The sequence below is a fragment of the Mus caroli genome, chromosome 4, assembly GCF_900094665.2.
Source record: "Mus caroli chromosome 4, CAROLI_EIJ_v1.1, whole genome shotgun sequence".
NCBI classification, from domain to species: domain Eukaryota; kingdom Metazoa; phylum Chordata; class Mammalia; order Rodentia; family Muridae; genus Mus; species Mus caroli.
Window position 1 is genome coordinate 100122655 of NC_034573.1, and position 20683 is coordinate 100143337.

The 20683-nt window shown below is 53.9% G+C and overlaps 2 protein-coding genes across 6 annotated transcripts in view; one reads left to right on the forward strand and one right to left on the reverse strand.

The window, feature by feature from the left end:
• Slc1a7 (solute carrier family 1 member 7) overlaps nt 1-1579 on the forward strand; it is a 45283-nt gene extending 43704 nt beyond the window's left edge. Inside the window, exon 11 of one of the 2 annotated variants that reach the window (XM_021160857.2) lies at nt 305-1579. In XM_021160857.2, the coding sequence (XP_021016516.1) occupies nt 305-523 (219 nt within the window). In that variant the 3' untranslated portion in view covers nt 524-1579. The remainder of the gene's footprint in view (nt 1-304) is intronic. The other variant, XM_029476483.1, reaches the window with a different exon arrangement.
• Nucleotides 1580-2852: 1273 nt separating this feature from the next.
• Podn (podocan) lies at nt 2853-20021 on the reverse strand. Of its 4 annotated transcripts, none has more exons than XM_021160354.1 (13): nt 19801-20021; nt 17899-18014; nt 16690-16724; nt 15032-15351; nt 13582-13675; nt 12340-12404; nt 11398-11507; nt 10624-10780; nt 10201-10316; nt 9291-9948; nt 6932-7080; nt 5830-6036; nt 2853-3749 (listed from the first exon to the last, which is right to left on the reverse strand). In XM_021160354.1, exons 4-12 carry the CDS (start codon nt 15344-15346, stop codon nt 5856-5858), a joined length of 1845 nt encoding a protein of 614 aa, XP_021016013.1. In that variant the 5' UTR covers nt 15347-15351; nt 16690-16724; nt 17899-18014; nt 19801-20021; the 3' UTR covers nt 2853-3749; nt 5830-5855. The 4 variants fall into 4 exon arrangements, with proteins under 4 accessions (XP_021016013.1, XP_021016011.1, XP_021016012.1 ...); XM_021160352.1 differs by having other exon boundaries at nt 16664-16724; XM_021160353.2 differs by lacking the exon at nt 19801-20021 and adding an exon at nt 18640-19031 and having other exon boundaries at nt 16664-16724.
• Nucleotides 20022-20683: the final 662 nt, after the last annotated feature.

Sequence of the window (20683 nt, forward strand, 5' to 3'; positions counted from 1 at the left end):
GCAGGGAGCAGTGTGGTAATCAGGATTGCTTGTATGTATAGGTGTCTGTACCCTCTTCACAGCAAGGAAGCTGGGGTTCAGGTAGGGAAGCTACTGTTTTCCACAATGGACTCTGTAAGGCAAGGCCTTCATCTACCAAAATAAGCAGCAGGAGACAAGGCAGCCTGCAAACTGGCGCCTAGAGAGCCCTGTAACCTGCCAAGGCTACCCAGCTGTGTTTATAGGAACATCTCTTTCTGCGGCTCCCAGCACCATTACCTACCTCAGTCCCCCCCTGTTTAATGAGGCCCTGTTTCCTCTCCAGAAATTGCTACCCTGTGAGACCAAGCCAGTGACACTGCAGGAAATCGTGGCTGCCCAGCAGAATGGCTGTGTGAAGAGTGTGGCTGAGGCCTCAGAGCTAACCCTGGGTCCCACGTGCCCCCACCACATCCCGGTCCAGGTAGAGCAGGATGAGGATCCAGCCGCTGCCAGCCTAGACCACTGTACTATTGAGATCAGTGAGCTAGAGACCAACGTGTGAACCTGCAGGGCCGCAGCAGAGCCAAGCCAGACCCTGGGGTTTGGGCTAAGGGGTAGGAGCTAAACTCAAAACACACCTGACACAGGCTGGCACATTCCACCCTGACAGGCTAGTCAGTCACTGATGAGAAAGAGAGACAACCATGTGCAGAGACCCATCAGCAACTATGGCTCTTGTGGTCCAGGACCTAGCTGTGACAGTTTCTACTACATGAGCACACAAAGGCACCTGGTAGGGGTCTTTGTCTATACTTTGTGGAAAAATAGTTTGGGAGTCCGAGAGCTAAAACCACTCCCTGAAAGAACAGTCATAGCCAGGATGCTAATTCAAGTCTTTGGAGTCTCCGCCACTCTGTTCTAATAAACAAGGCAGCCTGCAGGGAACAGTGAAAGAGGCTCTGCCTTCTCCAGGTCCCCACGGCCACAACAGCTTCCAACTCATGAAGATAGAACAACAGTGTCCCTGTTGCTGCCCCAGCTGTGTCCAGGCCAGGTCAACCCTGCCCCACCCCACAACATGTGTGTTGATTTTTTTAAAGATTTATTTATTTATTTTATGTATGTGAGTACACTGTAGCTGTCTTCAGACACACCAGAAGAGGGGGTCAGATTCCATTACAGATGGTTTGTGAGCCACCATGTGGTTGCTGGGATTTGAACTCAGGACCTCTGGAAGAGCAGTCAGTGCTCTTAACCACTAAGCCACAGCATGTGGTTTTAACTCAGTAAAGTCTGGTCCATCCCAGGTCTGAGACCTTCTGCCTTTACACGTTACAAGCCTGTCCGTTTCTGTCCACCAGACCTCTCATCTAATATGGAGACTGATGTCCACTAGGGCTGGGAATCCCAGGGGGTACAGCCCAGTCAGCCTTCCATGAGATGGGTGGGCAAGGTCGGCCATAAAGAGAAAGACCCAGCTTGGGATGCTCTGGCCAAGGGACTAGCAGTACCTTGGGGTCAGAACTCTTTGTGTGGCAAAATGGAACAAGAGTCCCTAGTCCCTTCCATGTTTGCGATAATGTGATAAATAAAAGTCTGGGTTTTTTTTCAAGACTTATGGATGTGACAGACTATGTGTTTTGCTTTGTGCTTTGAGACAGGGTAAGGTAAGGCAGGGCTTACCTTGCTCAAAAATCAGCTTGGTCTGGGCCCTGGCCCTGAAATCAAACCTTAGAAAAGGAAGAAATCTCAATGGAAGGAAGCTGCCCTTGGTTAACGGTTTGCCTTGGAAAAGGGCCTGGCCCAAAAAGCCTAAGGGACAGAGATCATACAGTCTGTTCTAGGTGGGGTTGGAGGTGGGGGTGGGGGTAGGGTAGGGGCATAACTCTGTGGTCTGGAGGGGTTGTATACCAGGCCCATGAGCACCTGAGACCCAGGGAAGAGACAGGCTCCCCCAAGAGCTCACACCCTCACTTTTAAACCATATCTACCTTCCTCCCTCGAGTATAAAGACCCCAGGAAGGGCCTCAGCTCTAGGACACCGCCCCCCTCCATGCTACCACTCTCTATGGTTCTATTATGGGTCCACATGGCTATCCTTCGTCAGTTGATTGCTGACCATCTGGGAAAGCTCAAATGTCCCACCAGTTACTTTCTCCTTCATGTGAATGGGCTTTAATTGACCTTCCCTGAGTCTCTCCTTAAGACCCCTAAGGAATCGAGTTGTCTCTCCCTGCTAGCCACAGGCAGGATTCTATAGTTTGGTGAACTTGACAGATGCCCACACATCTCTGGGGCAGAGAGATCCCTCGGCCATTTAGATCCACATCACTGCTAGGTTCAACTTCCCTGCAGCTTTCAGTCCAACCCCAGCTCTCTCTCTCTCACTGGGGTGGCATAGTGGCTGTGCCCCTCACCTCGTCCCTGGGAATACCTAAAAAGACCTTGTCCCCAAATCAGCTCTGTAGGAGCACTCAGACCCACTTTCTGCCACCTCTCTGCTTGGACAGCACAAACCACCCAGTAACATTATTAACAGTAACTCCATGCAAAGGTGACTTTCCAGGTGGGTTCTAAACAGCCCAGGGCCCATGGGTCATCTGTTTGGAGGTTCAGCTGGGGGGAGGTGGGTCACAGGGGGAATGTGCAGGCCTGCATAGCAGTCCAACATTAAAGGCGGATATCCTCCCAGAAAGTATATGTACGCACCAGGCCTTCCTGCCTTGCTACTATGCCCCACCCCTCCTCTGTCTACGCCACTCCTGTGGAGCCCCTCAGTCCTGGTGCTGGCCCTCCTTCCTCTGGCCAGGGGTGCTGCTTGCTGGATCTTGCCCACCCTGAGCAGATGCCAGCCCATTGCCTGGAGGGAAGCACACACAGACACAGCATGGTTGCAAGGGCAGGGATAATACTTTATATTAGTTTTTCTGTAACAGGAAAAAAAATCAGCTTTGAGATTTTTATCTTCATATATTTTTTTTCTTCTTAAACAAAACCAAAGGTACCCAGAACTTCCCTGCAGAACTGAAGACCAACGCAGCTGCCGCCACCCCACTCCCACCCCACCCCCACCCCACCCCCACCACGCACTGCTGCCTCTTTCTCCAAGCCTTCTTGAGGCTGTTCTCTGAAAGTGCCTGTGACCTGCCAGGGCACAACAAAAAGGGACTCCCAGCAGTAGGAGTGCCCAGCACCTGGGGGGAGGAGGTGAGGCTGTGGTCGAAGGCAGAAGGTTCAAGTCCCCATAGGGAAGGCACAAAACAAAAGCCAGCTTTTGTGAAAAGCACCCAGCCACAGAGCAAGGAGACAACCCTGCGTCTCCAAGGGAGGGACCAGAGGACAAGGCACATGGCCAACTGTTTCCGACCAGAGCTGGCTGGAAGCAAGAGCTTTTGGTAGCATAAGTCACTCTGTGTAAGTGAATAGGGGAGAGGGTAGCTGCCTGAGTCTACCAGGCCAGTGTGGACTCAGAGGTGAGGGTGTGTGTGTGTGTGTGTGTGTGTGTGTGTGTGTGTGTGTGTGAGTGTCAGTGTGAGATTGTGCAGAGAGCCAGTTTGGAAGGTCATATGCAGCTGGCTATCTACGTGGCCAAACTGGGGGCGTGGTGGTGAAGTGGTATCTGCACGTGTCTGACTGTGTGACACATTGCTGGAAGGGGTGGGACACGAGACTGTGTTCAGCCCGTGTGACTTTCGGGTGCCTCTTGGGCTCAGCGTTGGGTGTGTCAGAAGGGGGCGCTCATGGGGCACAGGCCTGGGCTGCAGAAAGGAGTCCGGTAGTCCATCGTCCTGTGGAACACGTTGGAGAGTCAGGACTAGCTACAACCAGCCGTGGGTGAAGTGGATCAAAGTAAGGGGGTGTCGGAAGCCAGGCTGCTGTGAGTGGGAAGAAGGAGGAGCCCCTGGGAGTGTAGAACCAGGAGGTTCCCAGCCCTGAATCCAGAGCTCCCTGGGGCTTCTTCCAGCAGTCCATTCAGTTGACTTAACCATGGCCAACATTCCACAAAGCGGGAAGCTTCTCCCTCACCCCAGAACTCCACAGTCCTTTTCATGAGAACCAGCAGTCCTCATGAGATAGCAATCACCCTTTCCTGCCGACCCCTGGCTTTTAAGGACTGTGCCTCAGGACAGAGACTCTACCTCGATGGCTGGCCCTGGGAGTCAGGTTTGCCCCTCCAGGCTCACAGCCCTGTCACAAATCCTGCTCTCATGAGTGGACACCCTGTCTCCATCATCCGTCCACATAGCTGTCACTATATATCAACAACCCCCCACTACCAGCTCCTCTCTGTTCCATGTTCTACTTCAAGTCAACATCCTCACTGTGGCCATGGCCACACCCTGGCCTCATAGTTCCCAGCACATTCCCTGAAGTCCTACCTAACCTTAGCCCTTCTGACCACTGCTCTCTGCCTGGACACTTGCTATCACCTCCCAGGTTTCAGCTTCCTCCCCATGCCTCTGCTACTAATACGTCCATCTGCCCCTCCTCCTTACTAAGCCTAGTGCCACAACCTGAACAAAAAGCCAGCCATAATGAATCCAATTCTCCAATTCTATGCCTAACTTCTCCCACCGCATGGATAGAAAGCCAAGGTCCTCGGGCTGATGGGATTTGGGACCCAGCCATCAAGCCTGCCTGTGACGGCAGCCACTCAGTTCTCTGGCCCTCCTTCCACACTGGGACAGTTACTAACCTCCTGCAATCCTTCCAGCTGCCCTCATACCCACGCTCCTCAATGCACTACCCTCCCTCCACAGCATATCCCATAAGCATCCTTGCCACCAGTGCCAAAAGGAGTGCCAAACAGTTTTACCTGAGTTTTACATGGCCTCCCCTTGTCTACTGCCACCCCAGAACAAATGCACTCCCTGCCTTCCCAGTCATCCTCTCCACCTCCACCTCTCCCTCAGTTGCTCCCTATGACATCACAAGCATTCCATGTAGACACATTCAGTTATGGACAGCAGTGCCCACCTCGCTCGGACTCTTGAGTACTGAAACAGTTTTAGTCCCCCACCCCCTACTTCTAGAGAAGTCCATGAATGTATTAAGTGTGTGTGTGAGTGTGGTCATATGTAAGCCTGTGTGAATGGGTACCCAGACACGCCTCCACGCATATATCCATAGGCACATGTGTGCACACAGATATGTGCCCATGATTGTGTCTTGGACTAAAGTATGTATATATGTACACATGTGTAGATGCTTGTGTTACATGTATGTGTATGTATTAACCACCTATGGCTGTCCCCTCCCTCCCTGCCCTAGACAAGCTCTTCTAGCCCCTCAGTATCTAGCCCTATCTCAAGGCCTACAGTGGTGAGATTCCTATCTCCAGCCCAGGCCTCTCCTCTGAGCCCCAGACTTAAGAGTCTCTGTACCCCAGAGTATCTCCCAGCACAGTACTCATCTCCCTGAGCTAGAATAAATGCCTTAGCACAAACTGGCTTCTGTGGGCAAGCAGACACACACACACACACACACATACACACACACATACACATACATACAATACATATATACACATACACACATACATACACACATACACACATACACAATACATGTACACACATACATGTACACATAGATACATACACATACACCCACACATACATGCACACATATACACACATACACACATACAAACACACATACACATATACATACATACATACATACACATACAAACACACATACACACATAACTCACATGGTGCAATCCTACATACAAATGAAATGACAGGTTTTCAAAATGAAGGGATAGAACAGAGACAGGGTGAAATTGACACACAGAAAGCTAAGGCAGGTCAGGGACAGCAGGGAGTGGTGAGAGGTGCCTTCACACCCGCACAGACCACCCACCTGGGTTTCATCCATGTCACTTTGTCCTATCTAGTTTCCTCTTCCTCATCTTCCTCCTCCTCCTCTTCTTCCTCTTCCTCATCTTTGTGGCCACGGTCCTTGGAACCATTACCAAACTCAAAGTTGCCTTCAATGTCCAAGACCTGCAGGTGTTTCAGCCTCCGGAAGGCGCTTTCCACCACGGAGCCCACAGCCAGCTTGTTGAACCTGAGTGGTGGTCCATGGGTCAGCGGCAGGAGGCCTGGCTGATGCCCTCACACCTACCCAGCTCAGAGGGAAAAAGGGGAGGGGGTGATATTTGGGAAGTGCTACAGCAAGTTTTGAAGGGGGGTTGTGAAGAAGCACAGTACACCCAGTGACAAAGAGATCTGTCAGGACACCGTTAGCTTGGAGAAAGGGGATGGCAAAGGCAAGAAAGGTCTCCTTCTATGCATAGTCACTTCATGTGCAGAGAGCTGCCTCTGCTGCCCTTCCCCACTAACTTCAAGAGCTGACTGGCACACAGGCAAGGCCTGGCTGAGCTGGTAAGGGACGTACTCAGCCCAACACTGAAGGCCGGGTCATACCACCCAGTGTCACCACCCTGGGCCTGTCTTCTATTCTGTCTTCTCTCTGATTTGAGTAGGTGGAGTTGGAATGAGGGGGGCGGGGGGAGTCTGAGAAGAAGCCAGAGTCTGTGAGGTCTGAGTTCTCTGAAGTCCTAACCCCGGAGCCCAATGGGGCCCCAGGCATCTGTGTTCTTGGTCTGACACCTGAGCCCCACCTGGCAGACTGAACACAGCTGTCACCCATGTCTTCACAGCTGGGGGTTACTCGTGAGATGTTCTCTGGGCTTCCTCCTGTACCACATTAGCATCAACAGCACCCTGTACTCATCTTTAATGTTTCTGATGCCCACTAGCAGACCTGTGAGCCACTGCAGCCTGGCAGAATATGCTCACCCTCGGGGACTGAGGTGGCACGGGCTTGTGGGGGTCCTGCAGTGTACTCAGCCAGGCTCCACACCCACACTCTAGCTGCCAGCTGTTCCCCCAGCTCTCAGCTGTCCATCTACTGTTATACGTGCTGTCTGGATGCGAGCAGGGTGGCAGGGACTTCCTACCTGAGAAAGATCCCCTTGAGGTTGGGAGTGGAGTCAAAGGCGTTGGCAGGAACGGCACTAATCTTGTTATTCTGCAGGTACAAATACTCCAGAGATGGGGGGAGCCCCTCAGGGACCTCTGTGAGCTGATTCCCAGCGATGTCCAGCAGCTGCAGAGGTGAGGGGGGGGGGGGGTCAAGGACTTACCAGCTCACAGACTCCTACCAAGCCACAGTCGATGATCTCCGTCTCTAGTGAGGGGAGGGGTCCAGGTGGGGAAACAGCTCAGTGAGGTTAATTCCTTTGTAAGAGGCTGGAATGTGCTGAGCCAGACTCCACACACTTGTTCTAATTGACGTGGGTCCTGCCCAGGCCCTCCTGCCTTTGTACATGAAGTCATAGCCCAGCTGCCTGCATGTCACAGGCTCATCACACAGGCATTCCTCTTTGGTCTACCTGTCACTCCCATCAGATTAAACACATCAAGATCTACACATGCAGGTCACATGTGCCGGGGCTAGGAAAGCGGGTACAAGGTTTGTAGAAACCCTGGCACAACCAGCAGGCCCCAGGCTGGTCAGGCTCTGAGTCACCTTGTGCCTGAAGCCCAGGAGCGATAGCCAGGGAAGTGGGGGAGGGGACCTGGCACACACTGGCTCTGTGGCCACCCTTGTTACCTCTCATATGCACCTTCTCCAGACCCACCCTAGTGCTACCCTGGGACAGGATGACATTCTGTACGCTCTTTCATTATCTCAAGAGGCTGGGATACAGGGTCATCCAATAGGCTCACATCCCACACAGCTTGGTAAGCTAGCATCAGCATTGCACTAAAGCCCAGAACTTCCAATTCTGTCACCTCCCCGGCCCACAGGGCTTGTTTCCCATTTTATCTCCACAGCCATTGGCACTGTCCTCAGTCTCCGCTCTGTCAGTCCCTCCCTCATTCATTCCAGAGACACTTGGTGCCCATGGGTGCCAGAGCATGAACTCCGTGAGACACCATCTCCACATTCAGGAAGCCAGTCCGGCTGTAGAGATGGACCAGAGCCTGACAAAACAACCTTGGGCTTGGCTGTAATCAGGGAGTGGGGAAGGGATTCATCCAGCTCTGAGCCAGGAAATGCTTTCCAGGGCATTAGCACAGGGTGGATTTGAGGCAAAAAGAGCAAGTTGCCAGTCAAAAGACTCAGTGTGAGGGGGAATCCCCACTGCCTCGCTTACCAGGCTGAGGCTCAGGGAGGTATCTAACCTGCCTGTCCCCGCTAAAGGGTAAGAATGTGTTCTAGGCGAGGTGACACTCAAGCTGAGTCCTAGATATACCCTAACAAGAGTGGTACTCCCTTCTTCCTCATAGGATCCCCAGTTCTGGAACAACAGTGTCTAGTACAAATATGGGGACTCTTTAAGACTTATGGAATGAATGAATGAATGAATGAACAAAGGAACAAACGAATAGGTGTCTCCTGTAAGAAGGCAGGTATTGTGCTTCCAGTAGAAGGGCCACGGTGTGCTGGAGCAGGAGCAGATGGAGGTTTGAAACCCCCAGCAGGGAGTCTGGCCCGGGACCTCAAAGAAGCAGGGAGCTATAGAAGACTGGACAGGAATCTGTGTGAACAGGTGCTTTCCAGGTACAGGAGTGGCGAGATCCTAGGACGGTGGGTGAGGCTCGGCTGAGAAATACGGTGGCTTGGCTGGGACATAAGCAGCCTAACTGGAGAGCTGTAGCTGGGTTAGGTGCCTGAGGCAGGCAACAGAGACAAGAAGTATGCCAAGCCCCTCTCCCCTTTAGTGAGTTAGCCAATGTAACAAGAGGAAGCCAAGTTGTGCTCCTGAGGGTCAGCTATAAGGGCCACATGGAGGCTGGGTTCTGGTGTGTGGCTCTCAGCAGGATGGTCTGGATGAGGAGAGATCCCAGTCAGGCCACAGAGCCAGCTTCTTCACCCTGCTAATCTTCAGGGTACCTCCTGGCTTCTCTCTGACCCCACCTCTCCCAGCATGCTTTGAAAACACCCATCCTGATGGCAGTTCCCACCCCGCGGCCAGTGGTGAGCATGTCAGTGAAATGTGGGCCCCTCCTTCTACCCTGTGGTGAACTGGCCTGGCCACATAGAGACACAGGTTACTGTGTTCGCTGTGCCCTTTGCTCTTGCACCTATAAGTAGGTTGGACTGCGTGGCCACGGCCCTCCTAAACTAAGGCCCGCCTCCCCAGCGTGTATCCAATGAATAAGCTCAGTCTGGCTATCCCACCGGGAACCTGGCTCCTGGCAAAACTGTCACTCATCCTAGCAGCTGAGTAGGCTTATCCTAGTAGGTCCACCATCCTTCTTCCTCCCTGTGCCCCCCACCCACCCCAACATGGCCCATTCCTGTAGTACCTGCAGACCAGCAAGGTCCACCCAGGCACGGGGTCCCAGGGCCCGGCTTCTCAGTCGGTTGCCTGTGAGGTAGAGTTCCCGAAGCTGGGCCATGCCAGCTAGTGCCCCCCGTGCCAGGGCAGCCAGCTCATTCCGCTTGACTTTGAGCACATGTACGTTTTTCGGCAGGCCTGGAGGCAGCGTTTGCAGGCGGTTGCCAGACAAGTCAAGTGAACGCAGCAGGCGTAGCTTGCGGAAGGCGTCTCGGTGCATCTGAGGGCTGGTGATGCGGTTGTAGCTGAGGTTGAGCTCTTCCAGGAAGTAGGTGGTGGCGAAGTCCTCACGGCCTATGCCCGTAATCTGGTTGTGCAGGATCATGAGGGTGCGCACTCGGCGGGGCAGGCCGCTGGGCACACGTTCCAGCGCGTTGTTGTATAGATGCACTGTGTGGAGTTTCTTGAGGCCCTGGAAGGCCAGTGGGTGGATACCCTTGGCCTGCAGCTGGTTGCTGTGTAACAGCAGGTACTCCAGGTTGCGGATGGGTGTCAGCACATCAGCTTCTACGCTCTGGATGACATTTTTCTCCAGGTGCAGCAGGACCAGGCTGCGGGGAAGACCCGCTGGGACCCTCGACAGGTTGTTGCTGGACAAGTCCAGGTACTCCAGGCTGGACAGCTTCCTGGAGAAAAGAAGAAACTGAGATGCTAGGCAGGAGGCCACAGCCATCTGTGGTCTCAGCAGCCCTTGTCTATACACATGACTTGTTCCCAGAGACAGAAATAGCAACAGCCATAAACCCCAAAGATTCTCCAGAGAAAGCGACCAAGGAAAAGAAGACACGTGACTGTGCCGAGCTGAGACAGGCTGGGACCGCCGGGTGTTGAATACTGCCGGGTGGTGATGGGGAGGATGCGGTGACACAGGGACCCACCAGAAGGTCTCGTTGTCCAGACCCTCATCCGTCAGGTAGTTGTTCTGCAGGTACAGTTCCCGTAGGTTGCTCAGCTCACTGAAGGCCCCAGGGGGGATCTTCTCTAGCTTATTGTTCTAGAAGGAAAGGGAGGGATGGGGCAGCGTGAGGCAGAGGCAAAAGCCAGGCTTCAGGGTGAGATGTGTGGAGGAGCCCGGGGGCTACCAGGAGGGGAGTCAGACCTGAGCACCTGGGTGCTCTGACAGCACCCTCAAACCCACACTGAAGGTCAGGTACCCAGACTCCAGCCTGCTCTCCTAACAATGTACTCTCCGATTCACACAGCATCCCCACGCCCAACTGGGCCACTCTCCTCCCTCAGCAGTTCTGTGCCCAGGATGTGGGTCTGTCTGCCTCTACCTCAGCTCCCCTCTCCATTCCCACCTTGAGGTGCAGCTTGTACAGAGCAGGTGGCAGGTGCTTGGGCACGTGGCGTAGGAAGTTGCTGGACAGGATTAGGATCTCGACGTTGCTGGAGCCGTTGAACATGTGGTCCGGGAGCCCGGCATCTGCTAGCTTGTTGTTATGCAGGTACACAGACCTGCAGGATTGAGGTACAGTCCTCACCCCACCAGGGCTCCCTGGCCATAAGCTAGCTTTGCCATGTGCCTTCAAACTTCTGTTCAAGCTGAAGTAGAGCCCAGGGTACTTTTCTACCCTCTTAACCCAGGGACACTGAGTTAAAGAACTTCAGAGCCCCTACATGGACAGGAACAGGGACCAAAGGCTCAACACCCTACCAGAAGTCACCACATAAATTAACAGCAGAAATAGGACTTCATGGTCCAAGGCAGGCACCTGCATCTGAAGCCCTGTGTAGAAGTCCTGTGTAGAAGCAGCTTCAAAGAAAGGCCTGCGGGAGGGGCTTTTTCTACCCAGACCCCACCACTTCCATGCATACACTTTTATTCCTCATTTACTGTTTGGCATCCTCCTCATCCCTCAGGTTTCAGCCTTCTGGTTCCTGCGCTCTGATAGGCCCTGGGTGTTCCTTCTCCACACCCCTGGACACAGCCCACAGTCCCCCCACCGCACAACAAGCCCCTTCTCGGGGCTCGCCTGTGTCTCCTGCTTTGCCTCTGCTTCCCCCAAACCTCCCACAGTCTCCCCACATTTATACGTCCCCACCCACCCAGGATCATCCCTCTGACCTCTGACCTCAGATTTGGCTTTTGGCCAAAGGTGAGTCCATAGATCTTAGTGAGATAATTGGCAGCGAAGTCCACACTGATCAGGGCGTTTGGCAGGAATCGGGGTGCCAATGTCAGCTGAAAGGGAAGAGTTAGCAGAAAGACCAATAGAGGTGCAGAAGCTAGCTCTGGGCCCTGTCGCTCGCTCATCTGCTCCCCTGCCCTTGGTTCTTCCCAAGACACTAAGCAAAGCCACTCTCCCAATGTAGAAACTAGTTCCATCTTTTGATGAAATAAACGTGTCCAGCCCCCACAGCCTTGTCAATCAAAGCCTTTTGCACCTGTCCCTGCTCTTCTGGACTCCTGGGCTCACTGGGAAGGACTAGAAGAAGGTCAGAAGAAATGGTGAAAATTGAGAAGTATCTGACTGCTCCATGGGTGGAGGGAAGGCAAGCTCTAGCATGCCATAGTTTCCGTTTATTATTTACTTGTATACATTTTGAAACAATGTCTCCTTGTGTCCAGGCTTGTATCAAATTCCTGGACTCAGGTGATCCTCCCACCTGAGCACTGGGGAGGATCGACACAGGCCACCTAAACTGAACAGCCTTGCCTGGAGCCCAGGCTGGAATCTGCCTGCCCTTCATGCCTTACTCAAATGTTATCTCCTCTAAGAAGCCTTCCAAGTGCCTGTGTGACAAGTTGGGCTCTCCCTCCACCCATGTGCTGGAGGTATTTGCTGCTTCATTGTCAGACATGCTCTAGATTATAGGGGATGCTATGTGTCCCCTTCTCAACATCAAGGGCAATAGTACTGGGAAACAACCACAAAGCTCAAGGGAAGAGAGTCAGGAGGGTAAGGAAGCCTGCCCACTCCAGGAAAGCCCGCCCACTCCAGGAAAGTCCGCCCACTCCAGGGAAGTCCACCCACTCCAGGGAAGTCCACACACCCACCCTCTATGGCCCTCACCTTGTTGTTGGCCAGGTACAGGTAATTGAGGCTAGTAAGATGCTCAAATGCCTCCTCTGGGAGCCCTTTAAAGGACAGGTCAGAGCCCTGGATGAAGGAGAGGCTACAGGGGAGCAGGGGAACCACCAACTTGCTAGGCAGTGCCCTCCTTTTCCATTCAGTCCAGTGTCCACCCTGCCTTCATTCTCCTTCTCATGTGGCTCAAGCATAGAAGCAAGCAGCTAAGAGGCTTGCCGAGGAACTGAGGGACCCAGTCTAATCCTTTGACCAGGAAGGAGTGCTCCCACAGGGATGACTGCAGGGGGTCAGAGCCCCTTGTCAACTTCAGCCCCACCTATAGGCAAGAGCAGCCAAGCTGGGATGAGTTCAGAGCAGGAGAGGCCTCACTCCTGATCCCTTCGGACAGACGGCATGTTACAGTTACTTAGACTGGCCCCTCTCCAGCCCTGAGCTGGCCTCTGACACCCAGTTTCCACTCCAGGACCACCAGATGCTGGAGAGGGAACAGTTACATAAACCATGGACTGTCTCTCCGGGGAATACCCTGCTGTGGAGTGTGATGGGTTGGCCAGAGAGAGCTCTAGCAACAGCAACAAGAGAAACAAATTGCTAAGTGAAACAACTCAGGCCTCCACAGCCTATTGCACACAGCACAGTGAACTATTGCAGGAGTTCACTGTGGATTAAAGTCTAAGGTGAGTGATTGCAGGTCATAAGAGGTGACTGACTGTACGTTGTATAAACTCACCCAATCACAGCAAACTTGACTGGACTTTTGAACTGAGTCATTTATGGTACATAAATTACATACAAATAAAGCTACTTTCTTTTAAAATGGGGGGGGGGAATACTAAAATCTTATTATTAATTAATTCAAAGTGGAGGGACTATGAGGTTTTTTTTCCCCCTTCCACATTGTTTTACAAAAGTTCTATCCCAATTATGTTCTATATTTGTTTTCCAGGGGTGGGGCGGGACTTAAGAATGCTGCTCTTGGATTCTAAGGGCCCTTGCAAACTGGAGAGTCTCTGACAAGTTCCCAGGAAGCCTGTGCTCTCAATTCCCAGGCCCCACCTCCTGGGTCTCCAACAGTCACCAGCAGGCTCAGGCTCATATCAGAGAGTCCCCTTCCCCTGCCAGTCCAACTCAAGCCTGCCCGCCCCCGCCCTGGGGTTTGCAGGGCTAAATTCTCACCACGCCCCCCAGGCCTCTGATTACCAGCCCTTGTCCCACAGTCCTCACCTCGGGATGTCAGGCGGTTGTTTTGCAGGTTCAGCGTCTCCAGCCGCTGCAGCCTGGACAGCTCCTCCGGGTAGATCTTCTCCAGCTGGTTGTTCTGTGAGGAGATGGGGCAGCGGCAGGTTGGGGGTGGGGGTCAGCGGAGGTTGGGGGTGGGGTCAGCGGTGCATGAGGCTTCTGTTCCTACCCTGGCCCTAGGAGCGGCACTTTCTTAGGGACCTGCCTTGGAATTCTCTCCTGAGGCAGACAGTGCACAGCAATGGGCACAGCGATGTGTGAGTCCCATTCTTAAAGAGCCCACAATGCAGACATCTAGCCACAGTTCAGATCAGCAGGCACCAAGTGACAGTCACTTGGAGCTGATCCCTTCCCTAAATAGAAGCGTGTGCCCTTCTCTGGCCCTGCAGTTCCCACTCCCCTTAGGTTAAGTTTCTAACCATTTGCTCTGGAAAGCCTTCCTGAGCTGGAGGAAGAGCCTGAGCTAAACCTCATAGCTCCACAGCCCCATAGCTTAAGTCCTCCCCCTCCATCTCTTTCTTTCTTTTTATTTTCTCTCTTTCTTTCCTTCCTTCCTTTCTCCCCCCTGTTGTTGTTGTGTTTTTTCAAGACAGGGTTTCTCTGTGTAGCCCTGGCTGTCCTGGAACTCACTCTGTAGACCAGGCTGGCCTTGAGACCTGCCTGCCTCTGCCTCCTGAGTGTTGAGATGGCAGAAGTGGCTAAGCCCTTTTATCTCTATTGGACCTCTTTGTTTACTCATCTGTCAGTTGCACCGATGAACTGTGAGCACTTGAAGTCAGGGTGGGACCATGCCCTTCCTACACACCCACACCACACAGAACCAGAGGCCCCCACAGCAGGTACTGAGACAGTCTGTATGTGACTGGGTGGGCAAAGGAGCCTAATAAGAACAGCCTTCAATTTGTCCTTTCCTCTCATTGGCCCACTGCTTACCAAGCCCCGCCCCCCTTAGTGGCTACAGGCAGATCTCCCACCTTCTCTTTATCTCCTCTGGAGCAGTAGTGCCTCCTACTAGAGCTGCCCTGGATACACCAGGATCCACCCACCTATTCATCCACCCATCGACCCATGGGCCTCAGGAGGGGCCAGCACTCTCACGGTCTGCTCTGAGCCCACTGCCTCCAGGAGCTGACTCCCCTTGATTTGGCTTTCCTAGTCCTGTAATGGTGTTAGCGCACCCTCTCTATGTGCCCAGGGGAGACATTTTTACTCTAAAAATTTTTATGGCAGCCCAGACTCTTCCACAAACCACCAGGCTATATCTCAAGATTCTGTAACCAGGACATCACAGGTACCCCAAAGATGGGACCCGGACTCCATGAGTCTGATCTCCCCTCTTACCCCGAATCTGGGGCTAGTGAGAAACCGCAGAAATTGGAGGTTCTGAATAACCATGTACGGTTGGGGAGAGCTGCTGGCGTAGCATTAGCCTCACCTGCAAGGAGAGATGGTTGGTGTGCTCGGGCAGGTCGCCTGGAAACTCACGCAGGTCAATGCCACCACAGTCCACGACACCTTCCTGGGAACAGGCACAATCTCGGGGACAGTCGATGGTGGCTGGGCCAAGCTCTGGCTCCTCGGAGCTCAGAACCAGCACTGGCTGATTCTCTTCCTCCACAAATTCATTCTCCTCGGGGCTCAGGGTGGGGGTGTCACTTCGGCCAAACACAGGTGCCCTCACAGGCAGCACAGGGCCCAGGAAGAGCTGAGGCACCAGCAGTAGGAGTGGCAGGCCCCTGCTGCCGGCCATGGTGCCTGTGGGAAGAGTAGCTCAGCCCACCGCGATGCCCGGCAATGCACTGGGCGTGTATACAGGCAGTCACGATAGGTCATGAGACAGTTGGCACTTAGACCTTGATGACAGCCACCCTGTCTTATCAGGAATATCCCACGTGGTGATAGAAATATTGTGGTGATAGAAGCTCCATCCTTAGGCAGGGCTGCAAAACCTTCCATAACTCTCACCAGCCTGGGTCCTGAGGAGTCTGTACCCTTATTTCACAGGAAGGAAGCTGAGACAGGACCTAGACTGCTGTTGCTCTGACAGCTTCTGCGGCAGATTTTTGTCCATCTCTTAGCAGGTGTAGCAGGTGTGTCCCTATGTTTTAGCTTCTACGTAGGGCCCCAAGGCTTGGCCCTGACACTCTTCCAACTCTCTTTCCCAACACATCCACAGGATGGTAAGGGAGGGCCCCTTCCTCCAGGCCTTTCCTCATGTTGTGGTGACACCCCACCCCAACCATAAAATTATTTTCACTGCTACTTCCTGTAATTTTTCTACTGATGGTAATTGTAGTGTCAATATCTGACACACAACCCTTGTGAATAGGGTCATTTGATCCCCGGAGGAGTCATGACCCCCAAGTTGAGAATCACCCACTCTGCTTTCAACAGCAATGATCTGCCTCCCAACCACTTCATTACTCACTCTAGCATCCCTCTTCAACCATCCCCTGTCTAGACCCACTTAGACTTCTTGGCCTGGCTTCTCCCAAGTCATTTGCTCCCAGAAGATGCTATAGTCCACTAGTTCACTTGTGAGTCCTGCTGCTGCACCGTTCAGACACCACTTTGTGCTCTCACTTTCTCAGATGCCCTATCTTGAACCCAGCTCTGGGTCCTGGACACACAGGCAAGGCAGATCACATCCCTGCCCTCTGGCGCGTGATACTATAACCACTGCCCACTGGATTCAGGTGCCAGCATAAAGAGGTCCCTAGGAGGATGAGATATCCCAAGGGACGGATAGGAAAGAAGAAGGGAACAGTCTGGTCCTTTAACTCTACATACAGTCCATGCAGACTTGAACCCCAGCCTGCTAGTCCAGCAGAGAACCAGGGAGCCCAGTAGAGATCAGCGAGTGACACTGCCCTCCACCCCCCACCACCACCCCTCTACGCATCATTATCTTCCCCTCCCCCATAGCTGATTCCACAGTCTTCTAACCAGACCAGCCAAGGAGAGGTAGGGGTGGGGGTGGGGGGAGTGGGCCTCAAATTCCCTCAGAGCAGGAGGCCAGGGAATGGAGGCAGGAAGAAGCTGGTCCTCACAAACACAAGGTACTCACTGGACAGGCTGGCTTTCTTCTCTCACCTTTGGCTTGTCTCCATAAAAGTCCACAAGCTTATCTGTACAGATATATAATTTAGATCAATGTTCTGAACCAGACTGAAAATGTCTTCATCGTGCTTAGAGACCAGCTAGCAGTGGCCCACTGTTAAGGGGCCAAGCTGAGCTCCAGGGCTTCTGCATCATCCCACCCCATGTTCCTTTCCTGGGGGCCAAGAACACCAAGGCCTACAGGGAAACCTGGAGCAGGCTCCTGGCTAAGAGGTTTGTGATCCCCTGTCCGCACGTCAACATGAGGCTATAGAGCCTTTAAGGTATGGCTAGTTCACATTAAGGCATGCTTTAAAGAACACACAGTGTGTGTGGATTTTAAAGGCACTGCAGAAAATAATGTAAAATGCCTCATTAATACTAATAATGATATAGAATTCCTAACACTTAATATGTTGGATTAAACCAAATTAAGTTTACCTATCTTACATTATAAAACAAAAAACAAATTATTTGTACAGGACATGGAGGCACATGCCTTTAATCGCAGTGCACCAGGGTGTGTTTAGGAAGGCCTGGGGTCCAGGGAGTCTATGTGGAAAACTCCACAGAGCTCACCAGACTGTGGCATGTGGGAACTGGGAACAACACAAGCAGGCACAATGGCCACAGGTCCAGAACAGGTTACCCATGGAATATGGGCCTTGTTTCTGGAAGATAAGGAGCTGTTGACATGAAGAGGACCGTGGGCAAGACTGTGCAAGGGACAAAGAGGGTACAGTGCTGGTGCTCGGATGGAAAGCTTGGATTCCAGAGCAAGAAAGGAAGAATGGATGAGGCTTGGAGCAGATGCTCAGACCCCAGCACTACCTCCTGCACTCAGTGCAGTAAACACTCACCGAGCTCCGACTCTCTTCTGGGCTCTAGCTTGATGGAGCAATAGAAGGCTCAGGACTAGGCATAAACTATGCTCCTAATTTGCAAGCTGGAAACTCGAGGGCAAATGGTCCCTACTGCTGCCTACCTCAGAAATCTCAGACTCCTCAAGAGCCCTCGGCCCAGAGGTCTTGGCTTTGTCCTTTCAGGGTAGGCTGAGCCTCCCTGATTCCAGGAGTGGAATGAATTTGTGAAAGGCAGAGGAGAAAGACCTACAATATCATCTGTTTGGATTCCCTGCTTTATAACTGAGTGTGTTTAGAGAGAGAGAGAGAGAGAGAGTCAGGAACAGGAGAGATGGCCCACCTGTTAAGAGCAGTGCTCTGCTCGCAGAAGACTGAGCCCAGCACTCTCTGGGATGACTCCCAACCACCTGTAACCCCAGCTCTGGGGTATTTGATGCCGCTGGCCCCTGCCAGCACCTGCACACACAAACATACAATTAAAAAGGAGGAAAGCAAGGGCATGATGGCCCAGCCAGTCGTGGTTAGTGGCCTGCCTCCAAGCCTGATAACCAGAATTTCAATCCCAGGACCCACAGGGCAGCGGGAGACAACCAATTCTGACAAGTTGTCTTCTGACTCCCACACACGTTGTGTGGCATGCACATACGAACACACACACCCAATAGGTAAATAAATAAATAGATTAATTAATTAATCAATTAAAGTTAAGACTAGGACTAATGGTTGTCTTCTGCTCATAGCCCCAAGCTGCTCTTGAAGGCTGAGTAGGAGTTCCCCCAAGTGAACAAAGCAGGTGGAAACCATGGGCAAGGTGTGGAGTAGTGGCAGGAAAGAGGCAGCTGTGTGGAAGCATGAAAACGGGGAATAGAAATTGGCTGTGGAGGCACAGGTTGCCGAGGGCATCAACCACCGTGCCAGGACGTTGGTGAGAGAGAGTCGTCAGGGTTCCAATAAGTCATGATCAGCACTCTTTGTATGGCTCCAACAAGCCTACAGGTGCCACCTCCTACCCAGGATTCAGACGGAAGGGACAAAGAGTAGCTCGAATGGTGCACAGGTCATTGACTCTGACACTTCTTACCTTACACACCGAAGACTGGGCCCAGGGCTCCAAGAGTGTACAGAAGGGGGCAGAAGCCCCAGACCAGTCATTGATGACTTTTTCCAGAGCAGCCCGGGCCCTTCCCAGTGGTGTTCGCCCTATGAGCCCGGGATCTGGTCATTTGGGCTTTTTCAGGGCAAAAGGGAGGGGTGGAGAAGGAAAGGCCTACCCAGGGGTCTGCCCAGCCCACAGTCCAGGTGCCTCTTCGTGCCAGGCAGAGCGCGGTTGCACCTCCCCCAGCAGACACGCAGGCTGCTAATGCTCATCCTCCTGCCACCTCTTGCACACCTGCATCCTAGCCTGGGCGACAGCCCTCCCTGCACGCCTTCTTCAGCAGGAGCTGCCTCCCAACCCGGGGCCCCAGCACTGGAATCCCAAGCCGACACCACCCCCTTCTTCCACCTGACTGCAGGTCAGCTATTCCAACTCACCCAGCCTGGTCCACCCCACCCCCCACCCTGCACCAGGCTGATAGTGGTTCAGAGACCCACACAACCTGGGGACGACCATGCTCCTTGCCCTGCCCCTTTCTGTCTTCCGCTGGAAGCAGCTGCCTAGACGGAGTGGTCGGAGTGCAGTGCCCTGTGTTAGACTGCACCTAAGCTGCGGAAGCCAAGTTCCGCTGCTTGACTGTGCGTCTCACCTGCCCTGGCTCCCTGGGCTTGTTTCTGTATGTAAAGAGGTCGGTGTTGGACTCGGTGGAGCCCCTGACGAACTGACGTGAAAAGACGCAGGGTGCCCTGGGCCCCAGTAGTCGGTGTAGAGGTTCAGGCCCCTTCCCAGTTCCACCTGCCCCCACAGTCCCTGTCACCCGCCCGTATGCCTCCACCTCCCCTCCCCATCCGCTTGTAGATTCTTTCCAGATGTGCGCAGCGGGAGGAGCCCGAAGGCAGGGACTGAACATCGAGTAGAAAAAGCGTCCCCTGCCCCTTGCTCCGGATCCCGCAGGGGGCCCGCCACCCCTTATAGAGGTGTGCCTAAACCGTGCCCCTTGCGCGGGGTCCGCCGGACAGGGTGGGATACGGCGATCCTCCCCTCTCGCGGCTGTGGCAGTGGGAGCACGGCGGGATGTCAGAGAGAGCTGCCCGGGCGCAGTCGGTGGCCCGTGGTCCCTCGGCTCACCGGCCGCCCGCGTCCTACCTGCTGCTGCGCGCCGCGCCGTGGGCGGAACAGGCTCGCGGGTGTCCGCTGCGCTCCGCGGGCGCCGGCTCCTGTCATTCAAGTCGAGCCGTGGGCGCAACGAGCCAAGTTTTGTTGTGGGTTCTCTCTCCCCGCCTCTCCCCCGGCCCCCGCCCCGCGTGCATCTGCCGGACGCCGGCCTCTCCCGACACAGGCGCAGGGTCCCGCCGGGCGCCGAGAGGGAGGGCCGAGCCCACTGCGCCGGGCTTGGCAGGGGGCCCACTTCCCGGGAGCTCGCGCCGCCGCCCGGGCCGACCGCCGCACCACGCCCCCAACACCGAGTGCCTCCAGCGCACCACCTCCGCCTGCCAGCCTGCGGGCTGGGACCGCACCCAGGCAGGCCCCCCGCACCTGAGGAGAACCGAGAAGGCTCCTTCCATCCAGTTCCTCCGCGCTCAGCTTCTTTCTCAAGCCCGAGAGGAGTTTGCAACCTTTCCGGGCACAAGTACCTTCCCTGTTCCCTCTCCCACCCTAGGGTCCCGAGCGAGCGTGGCTAATGCTGCGTCAGCCAAGACCCTGCTGGACCCCTTCCCGGCAAAATTCCTCCTTCTCCTCCCCACCATCCGCCCTCACTCCACTGGTCCTGGGCCCACAACTTGGTGAACCTTGAAGGAGAGTTAAACTGGACCGGGGTCTTCAAGCACACAGGTTCTAGTCGCGGAGAAAGCAAGGGACTGAGCAGGGAGCACTTAAGGCACCACCATATTGCTCCCAGGAGCTGAAAACGGTTCCAAGCAAAGGCACATTAAGTACTAGCAGCTGAAGCAACACTGTTTGGCGCCAAGGGCTTCGTGGTGGAAAGGCGGTGAGACTGGGTTTGGGTGCTACTTGGCACCTCTGCTGT